At 42.8% G+C, this 18,911-nt stretch overlaps 1 protein-coding gene across 1 annotated transcript in view; it reads right to left on the reverse strand.

Annotated features, from left to right (window-relative positions):
- GCDH (glutaryl-CoA dehydrogenase) overlaps window positions 1-18,911 on the reverse strand; it is a 35,898-nt gene that overhangs the window by 11,461 nt on the left and 5,526 nt on the right. The window contains exons 3-9 of the mRNA XM_056570456.1: window positions 17,189-17,224; window positions 12,173-12,313; window positions 12,022-12,084; window positions 11,777-11,947; window positions 4,631-4,760; window positions 4,225-4,441; window positions 154-257 (exon numbers count right to left, since the gene is read on the reverse strand). Coding sequence (XP_056426431.1) covers window positions 154-257; window positions 4,225-4,441; window positions 4,631-4,760; window positions 11,777-11,947; window positions 12,022-12,084; window positions 12,173-12,313; window positions 17,189-17,224 — 862 coding nt within the window. The remainder of the gene's footprint in view (window positions 1-153; window positions 258-4,224; window positions 4,442-4,630; window positions 4,761-11,776; window positions 11,948-12,021; window positions 12,085-12,172; window positions 12,314-17,188; window positions 17,225-18,911) is intronic.

Below are 18,911 nucleotides of genomic sequence, written 5' to 3' on the forward strand. Positions count from 1 at the left end.
GAATTCTATGCTGCACCTCGGGGTCATGGGTCTATACTCCATACAGGGCGGAGGGCAGTAATAAAGTGGCCATTTAGTGTAAGCTGAAACCATCTCACGTGAGGGGCAAGAGCTTTACCATGTGTGTTCTCAGTCCCATAACCAATAACATACCTATCCAATGTATACTGTCGTGCTGCATGGAAGCAGAACTCTGCAGCACCCAGTGCGCCCCAAGAGATCCCATAACGGGCATTGTTGAGACAACCAAAGGGTCCCTGAAAAGATAAAAAAGATTATTATACTATAAATATAGGATAGGTTGTATGTAGTAATAGGAGGAGATATAGGAGAGGTTATATGGAGTAATAGGAGGAGATATAGGGGAGGTTATATGGAGTAATAGGAGGATATATAGGGAGGTTATATGGAGTAATAGGAGGAGATATAGCAGAGGTTATATGGAGTAATAGGAGGAGATATAGAGGAGGTTATATGGAGTAATAGGAGGAGATATAGGAGAGGTTATATGGAGTAATAGGAGGAGATATAGAGAGGTTATATGGAGTAATAGGAGGAGATATAGGAGAGGTTATATGGAGTAATAGGAGGAGATATAGGAGAGGTTATATGGAGTAATAGGAGGAGATATAGGAGAGGTTATATGGAGTAATAGGAGGAGATATAGGGAAGGTTATATGGAGTAATAGGAGGAGATATAGGGAGGTTATATGGAGTAATAGGAGGAGATATAGGGAGGTTATATGGAGTAATAGGAGGAGATATAGGGAAGTTATATGGAGTAATAGGAGGAGATATAGGGAGGTTATATGGAGTAATAGGAGGAGATATAGGGAGGTTATATGGAGTAATAGGAGGAGATATAGGGGAGGTTATATGGAGTAATAGGAGGAGATATAGGAAAGGTTATATGGAGTAATAGGAGGAGATATAGGAGAGGTTATATGGAGTAATAGGAGGAGATATAGGGAGGTTATATGGAGTAATAGGAGGAGATATAGGGGAGGCTATATGGAGTAATAGGAGGAGATATAGGGAGGTTATATGGAGTAATAGGAGGAGATATAGGGAGGTTATATGGAGTAATAGGAGGAGATATAGGAGAGGTTATATGGAGTAATAGGAGGAGATATAGGAGAGGTTATATGGAGTAATAGGAGGAGATATAGGGGAGGTTATATGGAGTAATAGGAGGAGATATAGGAGAGGTTATATGGAGTAATAGGAGGAGATATAGGGAGGTTATATGGAGTAATAGGAGGAGATATAGGGAGGTTATATGGAGTAATAGGAGGAGATATAGGGGAGGTTATATGGAGTAATAGGAGGAGATATAGGGAGGTTATATGGAGTAATAGGAGGAGATATAGGAGAGGTTATATGGAGTAATAGGAGGAGATATAGGGAGGTTATATGGAGTAATAGGAGGAGATATAGGGAGGTTATATGGAGTAATAGGAGGAGATATAGGGAAGTTATATGGAGTAATAGGAGGAGATATAGGGAGGTTATATGGAGTAATAGGAGGAGATATAGGGAGGTTATATGGAGTAATAGGAGGAGATATAGGGAGGTTATATGGAGTAATAGGAGGAGACATAGGGAGGTTATATGGAGAAATAGGAGGAGACATAGGGGGGTTATACGGAGTAATAGGAGGATATATAGGGAGGTTATACGGAGTAATAGGAGGAGATATAGGGAAGTTATACGGAGTAATAGGAGGAGATATAGGAGAGGTTATACGGAGTAATAGGAGGAGATATAGGGAGGTTATACGGAGTAATAGGAGGAGATATAGGGAGGTTATACGGAGTAATAGGAGGAGATATAGGTGAGGTTATATGGAGTAATAGGAGGAGATATAGGGAGGTTATATGGAGTAATAGGAGGAGATATAGGGAGGTTATATGGAGTAATAGGAGGAGATATAGGAGAGGTTATATGGAGTAATAGGAGGAGATATAGGGAGGTTATATGAAGTAATAGGATGAGATATAGGAGAGGTTATATGGAGTAATAGGAGGAGATATAGGGAGGTTATATAGAGTAATAGGAGGAGATATAGTTGAGGTTATATGGAGTAATAGGAGGAGATATAGGGAGGTTATATGGAGTAATAGGAGGAGATATAAGGAGGTTATATGGAGTAATAGGAGGAGATATAGTAGGTTATATGGAGTAATAGGAGGAGATATAGGAGAGGTTATATGGAGTAATAGGAGGAGATATAGGGGAGGTTATATGGAGTAATAGGAGGAGATATAGGGAGGTTATATGGAGTAATAGGAGGAGATATAGGGAGGTTATATGGAGTAATAGGAGGAGATATAGGGAGGTTATATGGAGTAATAGGAGGAGATATAGGGAGGTTATATGGAGTAATAGGAGGAGATATAGGGAGGTTATATGGAGTAATAGGAGGAGATATATGGAGGTTATATGGAGTAATAGGAGGAGATATAGGGAGGTTATATGGAGTAATAGGAGGAGATATAGGGAAGGTTATATGGAGTAATAGGAGGAGATATAGGAGGTTATATGGAGTAATAGGAGGAGATATATGGAGGTTATATGGAGTAATAGGAGGAGATATATGAAAGGTTATATGAAGTAATAGGAGGAGATATAGGGAGGTTATATGGAGTAATAGGAGGAGATATAGGGAGGTTATATGGAGTAATAGGAGGAGATATAGGGAGGTTATATGGAGTAATAGGAGGAGATATAGGGAGGTTATATGGAGTAATAGGAGGAGATATAGGGAGGTTATATGGAGTAATAGGAGGAGATATAGGGAGGTTATATGGAGTAATAGGAGGAGATATAGGGAAGGTTATATGGAGTAATAGGAGGAGATATAGGAGGTTATATGGAGTAATAGGAGGAGATATATGGAGGTTATATGGAGTAATAGGAGGAGATATAGGGAAGGTTATATGGAGTAATAGGAGGAGATATAGGAGAGGTTATATGGAGTAATAGGAGGATATATAGGGAGGTTATATGGAGTAATAGGAGGAGATATAGGAAGGTTATATGGAGTAATAGGAGGAGATATAGGAAGGTTATATGGAGTAATAGGAGGATATATAGGGAGGTTATATGGAGTAATAGGAGGAAATATAGGGGAGGTTATATGGAGTAATAGGAGGAGATATAGGAGGGTTATATGGAGTAACAGGAGGATATATAGGGAGGTTATATGGAGTAATAGGAGGATATATAGGGAGGTTATATGGAGTAATAGGAGGAGATATAGGGAGGCTATATGGAGTAATAGGAGGAGATATAGGGAGGCTATATGGAGTAATAGGAGGAGATATAGGAGAGGTTATATGGAGTAATAGGAGGAGATATAGGGAGGTTATATGGAGTAATAGGAGGAGATATAGGGAGGTTATATGGAGTAATAGGAGGAGATATAGGGAGGTTATATGGAGTAATAGGAGGAGATATAGGGGATGTTATATGGAGTAATAGGAGGAGATATAGGGGAGGTTATATGGAGTAATAGGAGGAGATATAGGGGAGGTTATATGGAGTAATAGGAGGAGATATAGGAAGGTTATATGGAGTAATAGGAGGAGATATAGGGAGGTTATATGGAGTAATAGGAGGAGATATAGAGGAGGTTATATGGAGTAATAGGAGGAGATATAGGGAGGTTATATGGAGTAATAGGAGGAGATATAGGGAGGTTATATGGAGTAATAGGAGGATATATAGGGAGGTTATATGGAGTAATAGGAGGAGATATAGGGAGGTTATATGGAGTAATAAGAGGATATATAGGGAGGTTATATAGAGTAATAGGAGTAGATATAAGGAGGTTATATGGAGTAATAGGAGGAGATATAGGGAGGTTATATGGAGTAATAGGAGGAGATATAGGGGAGGTTATATGGAGTAATAGGAGGAGATATAGGAAGGTTATATGGAGTAATAGGAGGAGATATAGGTGAGGTTATATGGAGTAATAGGAGGAGATATAGGGAGGTTATATGGAGTAATAGGAGGAGATATAGGGGATGTTATATGGAGTAATAGGAGGAGATATAGGAGAGGTTATATGGAGTAATAGGAGGAGATATAGGGGAGGTTATATGGAGTAATAGGAGGAGATATAGGAGAGGTTATATGGAGTAATAGGAGATATAGGGGGCACATATATGGAGTAATAGGAGGAGATATAGGGGGCACATATATGGAGTAATATCTCACCCCCATGCCTGACACATTGGGCAGGAGGTTTTCCTCTGGAATTTCAACATCTTCCATTAAGATCATTCCGGTGGCTGACGCCCGCAAGGAGAATTTGCCCTCTATTTTTGGGGTAGACAGCCCTTTTGTTCCTCTCTCTATTAGGAAACCTCGGACTCTTCCATCTTCACACACAGCCCAAACCACACATAGGTCAGAGATGGGAGAGTTGGTGATCCTATGGATATAGGAGTATATGTGGTCATCCCTGAGCATTACTTAGTCCACTACTTACCTAGTATTTACAAGTAATCACTCAGTTTCCATGTATCAGGTGACATCACTGGTGGACTATGTAGTGGTCTCTATATATAGTATCACCAGTAGTAGCCATAGAACAATGAAGTTTGTGAGGGAAGAATCATACCAGGTCTTGGATCCATTCAGCGTGTAGGTTTTGCTGGTAGGGTTGTATCGAGCTCTGGTCTCCATTCCAGCGGGGTCACTGCCGTGGTTTGGTTCTGTGAGTCCGAAACATCCCAGCAACTCTCCACTCGCTGTAATGGAAATGTTACTTCTTAAATTTAGAGGGAAAGCTGCTGCTACTTCACCATGAGAATTACTGCAAGATCAGACACTACCAATACACCATGAGGATTACTGCAAGATCAGACACTACCAATACACCATGAGAATTACTGCAAGATCAAACCCTACCAATACACCATGAGAATTACTGCAAGATCAGACACTACCAATACACCATGACAATTACTGCAAGATCAGACACTACCAATACACCATGACAATTACTGCAAGATCAGACCCTACCAATACACCATGAGAATTACTGCAAGATCAGACACTACCAATACACCATGAGGATTACTGCAAGATCAGACACTACCAATACACCATGAGAATTACTGCAAGATCAAACCCTACCAATACACCATGAGAATTACTGCAAGATCAGACACTACCAATACACCATGACAATTACTGCAAGATCAGACACTACCAATACACCATGACAATTACTGCAAGATCAGACCCTACCAATACACCATGAGAATTACTGCAAGATCAGACCCCACCAATACACCATGAGAATTACTGCAAGATCAGACCCCACCAATACACCATGAGAATTACTGCAAGATCAGACCCTACCAATACACCATGAGAATTACTGCAAGATCAGACACTACCAATACACCATGACAATTACTGCAAGATCATACCCTACCAATACACCATGACAATTACTGCAAGATCAGACCCTACCAATACACCATGAGAATTACTGCAAGATCAGACCCTACCAATACACCATGAGAATTACTGCAAGATCAGACCCTACCAATACACCATGAGAATTACTGCAAGATCAGACCCCACCAATACACCATGAGAATTACTGCAAGATCAGACCCTACCAATACACCATGAGAATTACTGCAAGATCAGACCCTACCAATACACCATGAGAATTACTGCAAGATCAGACACTACCAATACACCATGAGAATTACTGCAAGATCAGACAATACCAATACACCATGAGAATTACTGCAAGATCAGACACCACCAATACACCATGAGAATTACTGCAAGATCAGACCCTACCAATACACCATGAGAATTACTGCAAGATCAGACCCTACCAATACACCATGAGAATTACTGCAAGATCAGACACTACCAATACACCATGAGAATTACTGCAAGATCAGACACCACCAATACACCATGAGAATTACTGCAAGATCAAACACTACCAATACACCATGAGAATTACTGCAAGATCAGACACTACCAATACACCATGAGAATTACTGCAAGATCAGACACCACCAATACACCATGGGAATTACTGCAAGATCAGACCCTACCAATACACCATGGGAATTACTGCAAGATCAGACACTACCAAAACACCATGAGAATTACTGCAAGATCAGACCCTACCAATACACCATGAGAATTACTGCAAGATCAGACACTACAAATACACCATGAGAATTACTGCAAGATCAGACCCTACCAATACACCATGAGAATTACTGCAAGATCAGACACTACCAATACACCATGAGAATTACTGCAAGATCAGACACTACCAATACACCACGAGAATTACTGCAAGATCAGACACTACCAATACACCATGAGAATTACTGCAAGATCAGACCCTACCAATACACCATGAGAATTACTGCAAGATCAGACCCTACCAATACACCATGGGAATTACTGCAAGATCAGACCCTACCAATACACCATGAGAATTACTGCAAGATCAGACACTACCAATACACCATGAGAATTACTGCAAGATCAGACCTTACCAATACACCATGGGAATTACTGCAAGATCAGACCCTACCAATACACCATGAGAATTACTGCAAGATCAGACACTACAAATACACCATGAGAATTACTGCAAGATCAGACACTACCAATACACCATGAGAATTACTGCAAGATCAGACACTACAAATACACCATGAGAATTACTGCAAGATCAGACCTTACCAATACACCATGAGAATTACTGCAAGATCAGACCCTACCAATACACCATGAGAATTACTGCAAGATCAGACCCTACCAATACACCATGGGAATTACTGCAAGATCAGACCCTACCAATACACCATGAGAATTACTGTAAGATCAGACACTACCAATACACCATGAGAATTACTGCAAGATCAGACACTACAAATACACCATGACAATTACTGCAAGATCAGACCCTACAAATACACCATGAGAATTACTGCAAGATCAGACACTACCAATACACCATGAGAATTACTGCAAGATCAGACCTTACCAATACACCATGAGAATTACTGCAAGATCAGACCCTACCAATACACCATGAGAATTACTGCAAGATCAGATACTACCAATACACCATGAGAATTACTGCAAGATCAGACACTACCAATACACCATGACAATTACTGCAAGATCAGACACTACCAATACACCATGAGAATTACTGCAAGATCAAACCCTACCAATACACCATGAGAATTACTGCAAGATCAGACACTACCAATACACCATGAGAATTACTGCAAGATCAGACCCTACCAATACACCATGAGAATTACTGCAAGATCAGACACCACCAATACACCATGAGAATTACTGCAAGATCAGACCCTACAAATACACCATGAGAATTACTGCAAGATCAGACACCACCAATACACCATGGGAATTACTGCAAGATCAGACCCTACCAATACACCATGAGAATTACTGCAAGATCAGACCCTACCAATACACCATGAGAATTACTGCAAGATCAGACAATACCAATACACCATGAGAATTACTGCAAGATCAGACACCACCAATACACCATGAGAATTACTGCAAGATCAGACCCTACCAATACACCATGAGAATTACTGCAAGATCAGACCCTACCAATACACCATGAGAATTACTGCAAGATCAGACACTACCAATACACCATGAGAATTACTGCAAGATCAGACACCACCAATACACCATGAGAATTACTGCAAGATCAGATACTACCAATACACCATGAGAATTACTGCAAGATCAGACACTACCAATACACCATGACAATTACTGCAAGATCAGACACTACCAATACACCATGAGAATTACTGCAAGATCAGACCCTACCAATACACCATGAGAATTACTGCAAGATCAGACCCTACCAATACACCATGAGAATTACTGCAAGATCAGACCCTACCAATACACCATGAGAATTACTGCAAGATCAGACCCTACCAATACACCATGAGAATTACTGCAAGATCAGACCCTACAAATACACCATGAGAATTACTGCAAGATCAGACCCTACCAATACACCATGGGAATTACTGCAAGATCAGTCACCACCAATACACCATGAGAATTACTGCAAGATCAGACACCACCAATACACCATGAGAATTACTGCAAGATCAGACCCTACCAATACACCATGAGAATTGCTGCAAGATCAGACCCTACCAATACACCATGAGAATTACTGCAAGATCAGACCTTACCAATACACCATGAGAATTACTGCAAGATCAGACCCTACCAATACACCATGAGAATTACTGCAAGATCAGACCCTACCAATACACCATGGGAATTACTGCAAGATCAGACACTACAAATACACCATGAGAATTACTGCAAGATCAGACCCTACCAATACACCATGGGAATTACTGCAAGATCAGACACTACAAATACACCATGAGAATTACTGCAAGATCAGACACTACAAATACACCATGAGAATTACTGCAAGATCAGACACTACCAATACACCATGAGAATTACTGCAAGATCAGACACCACCAATACACCATGAGAATTACTGCAAGATCAGACCCTACCAATACACCATGAGAATTACTGCAAGATCAGACACTACCAATACACCATGAGAATTACTGCAAGATCAGACACTACCAATACACCATGAGAATTACTGCAAGATCAGACACTACAAATACACCATGAGAATTACTACAAGATCAGACACCACCAATACACCATGAGAATTACTGCAAGATCAGACACCACCAATACACCATGGGAATTACTGCAAGATCAGACACTACAAATACACCATGAGAATTACTGCAAGATCAGACCCTACCAATACACCATGGGAATTACTGCAAGATCAGTCACCACCAATACACCATGAGAATTACTGCAAGATCAGACACCACCAATACACCATGAGAATTACTGCAAGATCAGACCCTACCAATACACCATGAGAATTACTGCAAGATCAGACACTACAAATACACCATGAGAATTACTGCAAGATCAGACCCTACCAATACACCATGGGAATTACTGCAAGATCAGACACTACAAATACACCATGAGAATTACTGCAAGATCAGACACTACCAATACACCATGAGAATTACTGCAAGATCAGACACCACCAATACACCATGAGAATTACTGCAAGATCAGACCCTACCAATACACCATGAGAATTACTGCAAGATCAGACACTACCAATACACCATGAGAATTACTGCAAGATCAGACACTACCAATACACCATGAGAATTACTGCAAGATCAGACACTACAAATACACCATGAGAATTACTACAAGATCAGACACCACCAATACACCATGAGAATTACTGCAAGATCAGACACCACCAATACACCATGAGAATTACTGCAAGATCAGACCTTACCAATACACCATGAGATTTACTGCAAGATCAGACACTACCAATACACCATGGGAATTACTGCAAGATCAGACCCTACCAATACACCATGAGAATTACTGCAAGATCAGACCCTACCAATACACCATGGGAATTACTGCAAGATCAGACACTACAAATACACCATGAGAATTACTGCAAGATCAGACCCTACCAATACACCATGAGAATTACTGCAAGATCAGACCCTACCAATACACCATGGGAATTACTGCAAGATCAGACACTACAAATACACCATGAGAATTACTGCAAGATCAGACCCTACCAATACACCATGAGAATTACTGCAAGATCAGACACTACCAATACACCATGGGAATTACTGCAAGATCAGACCCTACCAATACACCATGAGAATTACTGCAAGATCAGACACTACAAATACACCATGAGAATTACTGCAAGATCAGACACCACCAATACACCATGAGAATTACTGCAAGATCAGACCCTACCAATACACCATGAGAATTACTGCAAGATCAGACACTACCTCTATGCCATGAGATCCACTCCCAGCACAGACACTACCTCTACGCCATGACATCCACTCCCAGCACAGACACTACCTCACCATGATGGCTACTTCAAGCATAGACACTACCTATACATCACAGACAGACAGTCCCAGCACAGACATTACCACTTCACCATGAGAACAACTCCCAGCGCAGACACTGCCACTTCCCCATGACAGCCACTCAGGCAGACACTACCACTACACCATGACAGCCACTCAGGCAGACACTACCACTACACCATGACAGCCACTCCCGGTACAGACACTACCACTACACCATGACAGCCACTCCAAGGACAGATACTACCACTACACTATGACAGCCACTCCCAGCAGACACTACCACTACACCATGACAGCCACTCCCAGCACAGACACTACCACTACACCATGACAGCCACTGCCAGCACAGACACTACCACTACACCATGACAACCACTCCCAGCAGACACTACCACTACACCATGACAGCCACTCCCAGCACAGACACTACCACTAGACCAAGATAGCAGCTCCCTCAGACACTACCACTACACCATGACAGCCACTCTCAGCACAGACACTACCACTACACCAAGACAGCCACTCCCATCACAGATACTACCAGTACACCATGACAGCCACTCCCAGTACACACACTATCACTACACTATGACAGCCACTCCCTCAGACACTGCCACTACACCATGACAACCACTCCCTCAGACACTACCACTACACCATGACAGCCACTCCCAGCACAGACACTACCACTACACCATGACAGCCACTCCCAGCAGACACTACCACTACACCATGACAGCCACTCCCAGCACAGACACTACCACTAGACCAAGACAGCAGCTCCCTCAGACACTACCACTACACCATGACAGCCACTCCCAGCACAGACACTACCACTACACCATGACAGCCACTCCCAGCACAGACACTACCACTACACCATGACAACCACTCCCAGCAGACACTACCACTACACCATGACAGTCACTCCCAGCACAGACACTACCACTACACCAAGACAGCCACTCCCATCACAGATACTACCAGTACACCATGACACCCACTCCCAGTACACACACTATCACTACACTATGACAGCCACTCCCTCAGACACTACCACTACACCATGACAGCCACTCCCAGCAGACACTACCACTACACCATGACAGCCACTCCCAGCACAGACACTACCACTAGACCAAGACAGCAGCTCCCTCAGACACTACCACTACACCATGACAGCCACTCCCAGCACAGACACTACCACTACACCATGACAGCCACTGCCAGCACAGACACTACCACTACACCATGACAACCACTCCCAGCAGACACTACCACTACACCATGACAGCCACTCCCAGCACAGACACTACCACTAGACCAAGACAGCAGCTCCCTCAGACACTACCACTACACCATGACAGCCACTCTCAGCACAGACACTACCACTACACCAAGACAGCCACTCCCAGCACAGACACTACCAGTACACACACTATCACTACACTATGACAGCCACTCCCTCAGACACTACCACTACACCATGACAACCACTCCCTCATACACTACCACTACACCATGACAGCCACTCCCAGCACAGACACTACACCATGACAGCCACTCCCAGCACAGACACTACACCATGACAGCCACTCCCAGCACAGACACTACACCATGACAGCCACTCCCAGCACAGACACTACACCATGACAGCCACTCCCAGCACAGACACTACCACGTGTTTCACGACATGCCCAGCACACCATTACCCAGTCTAGGAAGGTATTTTTGTTTCTGCTCCTCTGTCCCATAGGCATAGATGGGATGCATGACCAGCGAGGACTGAACGCTCATCACAGAGCGATAGCTGCTGTCCACCCTCTCCACTTCTCTGGCCAAGAGCCCATACGCCACGTACGATGTCCCTGCACAGCCGTAACCTGGAGGAATAAACGGTCAGTAAATGGAGAATAAAGAATATCCTGATTACATAGATAGACGTGGGAGGTGTTACCTTTAATGGTGGATCCCAGGACACCCAATTCTCCCATCTCCGATATAATCTCCCGCTCAAAAACTAGAAACAAGAACCAAGGTGAAGTTATATGAAGGGGGAGAAGACATTACTACAGGTGGAAAGGCCAATCGGCGCTCGTAGCGTTTACCTTCCTGCCGATTCGCCATTAGGATCCGTGGCATCAGTTTCTCCTGGCAGTAAGATCGGAAGCTGTCCCGTATCATGATCTCGTCCTCAGTCAACTGTGCGTCCAGGCAGAGGGCATCGCGCCAGTCAAACTGCGCCCGGGCTGCAGCACAAACACATAGACAAGGGAGTTAAAGGGGTTATCCAGGAAAAAACTTTTTTTCATATATATATCAACTGGCTCCAGAAAGTTAAACAGATTTGTAAATTACTTCTATTAAAAAATCTTAATCCTTTCGGTACTTATGAGCTGCTGAAGTTGAGTTGTTCTTTTCTGTCTAAGTGCTCTCTGATGACACCTGTCTCGGGAACCGCCCAGTTTAGAAGCAAATCCCCATAGCAAACCTCTTCTACTCTGTGCAGTTCCCGAGACATTCAGAGATGTCAGCAGAGAGCACTGTTGCCAGACAGAAAACAACAGCTCAACTTCAGCAGCTGATAATTATTGAAAGGATTAAGATTTTTTAATAGAAGTAATTTACACATCTGTTTAACTTTCTGGAGCCAGTTGATATATACAACATTTTTTTTTCCTGGAATACCCCTTTAATGACCCGAAGTTTCATCTTTTTTATTAAAAAAAGTTGCGCAACTCTCTAATTTGTTCTTGCATTCTTTATCAATTTTGAAGACATCTGCTTGCTGTCAGTGAATAGAAGTATTCATATTTGCAGCCCGTAAGAGCTAAAGTCCATATAGTATAGAAGAGTGGTCTCCAAACTGTGCCCTCCAGATGTTGCAAAACTACAACTCCCAGCATGCCCGGACAGCCAACGGCTGTCCGGGCATGCTGGGAGTTGTAGTTTTGCAACATCTGGAGTGCCACAGTTTGGAGACTACTGGTTTAGAGAATTGTCTAGAATCAAGAACCCACATACTACATGAGCAGAACATAAACATTCCTAGTCACTGACAGCAATCAGAAATCTTGAAAATGGCGAGCGGTTAAAACTCACTGTCAGGCTATGTTCACATGGGGAAATTCTGCTATTCCGCTCAAATTCCTTCTGCAATTGTGGTGGAATTTTAGTGCGTTCAAAACACAGAATTCCGCCGAAATTTGAAGCCCCATTGCGTTCAATGGGATTCCACCCGGAATTCCGTAAAATTTAAAGACACATTCAATGTTTTTCACTAAATCTGGAAAGCAGACTTTTCTGCGGCGGAACGGGAGTGTGAATGGGACAGCAGAACCCCCATTCAATGTGCAGTAAATTCTGCCAAATTTAGGAGCTGAAATTTTGCTGTGTGAACATAGCCTTATTAGGAAGTTGCAGAACTTTGTTTTATTTACACTATACGGGCCCCATTTTTTTTTGTTTTTGTGCCAATTTTCACTCGACAGATAGATCCAGAATTGTGTAGCAGGGATGTGGAATTCCTATCGCCCGACGCCCGGGACATGCAGTTCCGGGCGCCGGGCAGGTGAATTTTTCCGGCCCTTAGCCCGGCTTCGGGCAAGCAGGGCCGGACCTGACAAGCGCTGCGGCGCTCAGCGGTCTGTATGGAGCGGGCTCTGGACTCCTGCCCCCTCTATACTCTGCAGCCCCCGGCTGTAGAAACTTGCGTCCTCTGAAGGCAGTGTAGGGGGAGGGGAGATGAGAAGTAGTGTACGTCCTCTCCCCTGCTCCGCCTTCTTTCTGCAATGCAGACCTATGGGGGAGGTGAGGGGGCGTGGCTTCTTTCTCCCCGTGCAGACCTGCGTCCTCTGCCTTCGCTCCCCCCAGCTCTAGCTTCAGAAACGTTCGGAGAGCTGAGTGGAGGAACGGTCGCACGTCTGCACAGGGCGCAAGTTTCACACCGCCGCTAATAGGCAGCATGCGGCGCTCAGCAGTATGCATGGAGCGGGCTCCGGACTCCTGCCCGCTTCATACTCTGCAGCACCGGCTGTTTTCAGTAGCCGGGGGGCGTCGCTAAAAGCCAGCATGCAGCGATCGCCACGGCTGGCTATTAACCCTTTAGATCGCCGCTGTCAAAGCTGACAGCAGGGTCTAAAGGGACATGTGAATGCTCCCTGGTGGGCTAGTGGGATGGATTGCCCCCCCGCAGCACGATCGCAGGGGGGCGATCCACTATAGAGGTAGCCGGAGGATTTACCTCTGCTTCCCTGCTGTCCGACTCTGTCATTGATAGATCCTGGCTGGATCAGCCTCTATCAATGGATCGCAGAGCTCACAGATCAATGAGTTCAATAGAACTCTATTCATCTAATGATTCCTCCTAAAAGTCTAATAAAGTGTAAAAAAAAAAAAAAAAGTTTTAATAAAAGTTTCAAAGACACACATTAAAGGGGTTCTCCGGTGAAAACCTTTTTTTCTTTTAAATCAACTGGTTGCAGAAAGTTAAACATATTTGTAAATTACTTCTATTAAAAAATCTTAATCCTTCCAGTACTTATTAGCTGCTGAATGCTACAGAGGAAATTCCTTTTTTGGAACACTGTTGACATCACGAGCACAGTGCTCTCTGCTGACATCTCTGTCCATTTTAGCAACCATGCATAGCAGATGTATGCTAAGGGCAGCATGGTGGCTCAGTGGTTAGCACTGCTGCCTTGCAGTGCTGGGGACTTGGGTTCAAATCCCACTAGGGACAACAATAAATAAAGCGTTATTATTATTAGAATAATAACATCTGCAGAGAGAACTGTGCTCGTGATGTCATCAGAGAGCATTCCAAAAAGAAAAGAATTTCCTCTGTAGTATTCAGCAGCTAATAAGTACAGGAAGGATTAAGATTTTTTTAATAGAAGTAATTTACAAATATGTTTAACTTTCTGCCACCAGTTGATTTAAAAGAAAAAAGGTTTTCACCGGAGTACCCCTTTAACCCCTTTCATGTTAAAAGTTCAAGTCACCCCCTTTTCCTATATAAAAACATATAAACATAATAAAAATAAACATATTTGGTATCGCTTCGTGCATAATTGTACGACCTATTAAAATATAACATTATGTATCCCGGACGGTAAATGTAAAAAAAAAAAATACCAAACCACAGAATTGCAATTTTTATAATATCCCCAGAAAAAAAGTTAAAAAGTGATTAAAAAGTCAGATCAATACCAAAATGGTACCGATACAAAAAACTGATTATGGCGCAAAAAATTAGCCCTCATACAGCCTGGTATGCGAAAAAAAAAAAAGTTACAGGGGTCAAAAAATGGCAATTAAAAAAATTCAAAAAAGTTCTGAATTTTTTTTAAATTAGTAAAACATTACATAAATTATACAAATCTGGTATCGCTGTAATCAGGCGGCCTAAAGTATGAAACTAACATGTTATCTGACCACAAGCTAAATGGCGCAGAAAAGAAAACCACCAAATCTGCAAAATTATCTTTTACTATTTCAATTTCCCTTCACCCAATATATATATATATTTTTTTTTTGGCCCAGAGAATATGTTATTGAAAAATTAAAAGGTGTCATTATAGTAGGTATTTATGGCTATTATAGGGCGAGGAGGAAAAAACGAGAGCGTGAAAGCGAAAATTGTCGTGGACAAGTGGATCGTCATGAGGGACAAGTAGATTTTGCTCCATTTTAGTCCCGTGGACAAGTGTTTTTTTTTTTATAAAATTTCCACACCCCTGTGTAGTAAGGCTGGGTTCACACTGCGTCTTTGTTTCCGATTAATGAATATGTTTTATACACTTGAAAAAGGAAATAAAGTATGTTAACGGATGCTGCTGCACGCCATACATCAGAATAAATAAAAAACAGTGGTATACATTTTTCTGTCTGTGTTTATGAAAACAGGTGTTCTTCACAAAAAATAATTTCCAAATAGTTTAGAAATATGGGGGTACTTATGAAAACCTTTCACTGGGCCCATCAATGTCTATATTATAAAATAATCCTGAAGTTTGTTCTGACCGCTAAGCCTTAAAGGGGAACAAACTGTTCCGAACGCTGGAGCCGGGAGCTTCTCACATCATAACCCCGCCCCCTCAGGATGTCACGCCCCACCCCCTCAATGCAAGTCTCTGGGAGACTTGCAACGAGGGGGCGGGGAGTTACAACATGAGTGGGCTATGACGTCACGAGCTCCCGGCTCCAGTGTTCGGAACAGTTTGTTCCAAAAGCTGAGCAGCGGAGTACCCCTTTAAGGCTTAGCGGTCAGAACAAACTTCAGGATTATTTTATAATATAGACATTGATGGGCCCAGTGCAAGCGGAGTACCCATTTAAAGGGGCACTCCGCTGCCCTGCTTTTGGAGCTCCACTCCCCAGCGTCCAGAAGTTTAATGTTCCGAATGGCTGTGTGCGGGCTTCCGTGTTCAGAGCCTCCCCTCGTGACGTCACGCCCGCCCCCTCAACAAAAGTCTATGGGAAGGGGGCGTGACATGAGGGGGCGGGCGTGACGTCACGAGGGGGCGGGCGTGACGTCACGAGGGGGCGGGCGTGACGTCACGAGGGGGCGGGCGTGACGTCACGAGGGGGCGGGCGTGACGTCACGAGGGGGCGGGCGTGATGTCACGAGGGGGCGGGCGTGATGTCACGAGGGGGCGGGCGTGACGTCACCAGGGGCGGGTCTGAATACGGAAGCCCGCACACAGCCGTTCGGAACAATAAACTTCCGGACACTGGGGAGTGGAGCTCTGAAAGCAGGGCAGCGGAGTACCCCTTTAAAATTAAGCTAAGACTTCCTGTTCTGTCTGTGATGATATGGAGGAGGCAGCTGTAAAGTCCACTAACCTTTCCCATTCATATCAATAGGACAGCTCCAGACTAATTTTTTCTATGCTCATGGGGTTTGCTTTAAAGCACAACTCTAAAGGTTGGATAAAGCAGCTTAATAAAGATGGCTGCCACCCCCATAATAATGTACAAAAAAATTAAATAAAAAAATTGACTTACAATCAGAAAATTAAAACCGATTAGAAGAGAAATTTTTCCTAACCAATAATAAAACAAATAAAAAAAACAAATGATACATTCCCTTTAAATAATACAGGGTTATAAACACAACTTACACTTTGCAGATCTCTGTTCCTTCTGTGTCTTGATGTCTGTAATAGGAAACATGTGTCTTAGGTGAAGTGCAGGTCTCATTGTATCAGTAACAGGCGGCGGTGACTATATGGCTGCATTCATACTACATCATTTCCAGCCAGGGTCATTCCGGGCGGTGATTGCATCGACTGAATAAGTCGGCACTAGGACCACTCAAATGCATATCGGAGCGGATTCCTAAGAAAGAGTGCTTTGGAATTTTCCACTGTGGAAATTCTGCAGTGTGAACGGGGCAGAAGAATCCCACTGAAGACAAGGGGAGGCTGCTGCAGAGGAATTTCCACAGAGTGAACAGAACCTCAGGCTGGATTCACACAGTGGAAAACATGTGTGGACATTCAGCACATTTGACTAACCTGGCGGCCACTAAGAGTGCTCGGAAATGTGCGGTCTCATAGACGGCAACACATTTCCTATTCTTTCTGGGGATGCCGGAATCTGAATTTCCGTGCAGAAACATCTGGCACGGAAATTCGGCTGTGAACAGTGCAGGAGAATCCCAATTAAATCAATGGGACTGTTGCTGTGGAATGTCTGTGCGGAATTCTGCAAAGAAATTCCACCATGTGAACATGGCCTTACAGTGCAGCATTACATCAAGCAAAGGATAACTGAGCCGAAAGGCATGAAGGCATATCAATGTAAATAAACACATATATATATATATATATATATATATATATATTCATATACACAGTGTATAATAGATAGATACAAAGAAGTGACCGCAGCACACTGGAGGGTCAAACATGCAGGTAACCTTTTTTTTCCCAAGAACACGCAGGTACAACATTTCGGTGTTCTCACAGCACTATTTTCTTGCTTGAGAATGGTGTTGTGAGAAAACCGAAATGTTGCACCTGTGTGTTCTTGGGAAAAAATAGTTACCTGCATGTTTGACACTCCAGTGTGCTGCGGTCACTTCTTTGTTTGGACCGGCATTTGGACCCTGGACCGGGGCCCCATAGACTCGCTGGCACCAACTTCTTATTCTGGATGTGCTGCTTTTTTTTGTAATTTTCTTAGATGGATAGATATGAGATAGATAGATATGAGATAGATAGATAGATATGAGATAGATATGAGATAGATATGAGATAGATAGATATGAGATAGATAGATATGAGATAGATAGATAGGAGATAGATAGATAGGAGATAGATAGATAGGAGATAGATAGATAGGAGATAGATAGATAGGAGATAGATAGATAGGAGATAGATAGATAGGAGATAGATAGATAGGAGATAGATAGATAGGAGATAGATAGATAGGAGATAGATAGATAGGAGATAGATAGATAGGAGATAGATAGATAGGAGATAGATAGATAGGAGATAGATAGATAGGAGATAGATAGATAGGAGATAGATAGATAGGAGATAGATAGATAGGAGATAGATAGATAGGAGATAGATAGCAACAGAAGAATACAGCAGCACACTGCTAGCACAAAGATATAGATGAAGCATGAGTATATAGATAGAACATGAAAAGCTATACAGCTGTAATGAAATAAATGAAGATATGAAACTATGAAATTATGAGGTACTTAGCTTGAAAATTTGGCGCCAAATAGCGTGGACCGTCCCACCACGGTAAGGTGACCTCATTCTGGGACGGACCCTACACTGTGAATATGCCTCTGTGTGAACAGTACAGCAGGCATTGCAGGATCTGAAA

This window comes from Hyla sarda, chromosome 4 (genome assembly GCF_029499605.1).
Source record: "Hyla sarda isolate aHylSar1 chromosome 4, aHylSar1.hap1, whole genome shotgun sequence".
Classification (NCBI taxonomy): Eukaryota; Metazoa; Chordata; class Amphibia; order Anura; family Hylidae; genus Hyla; species Hyla sarda.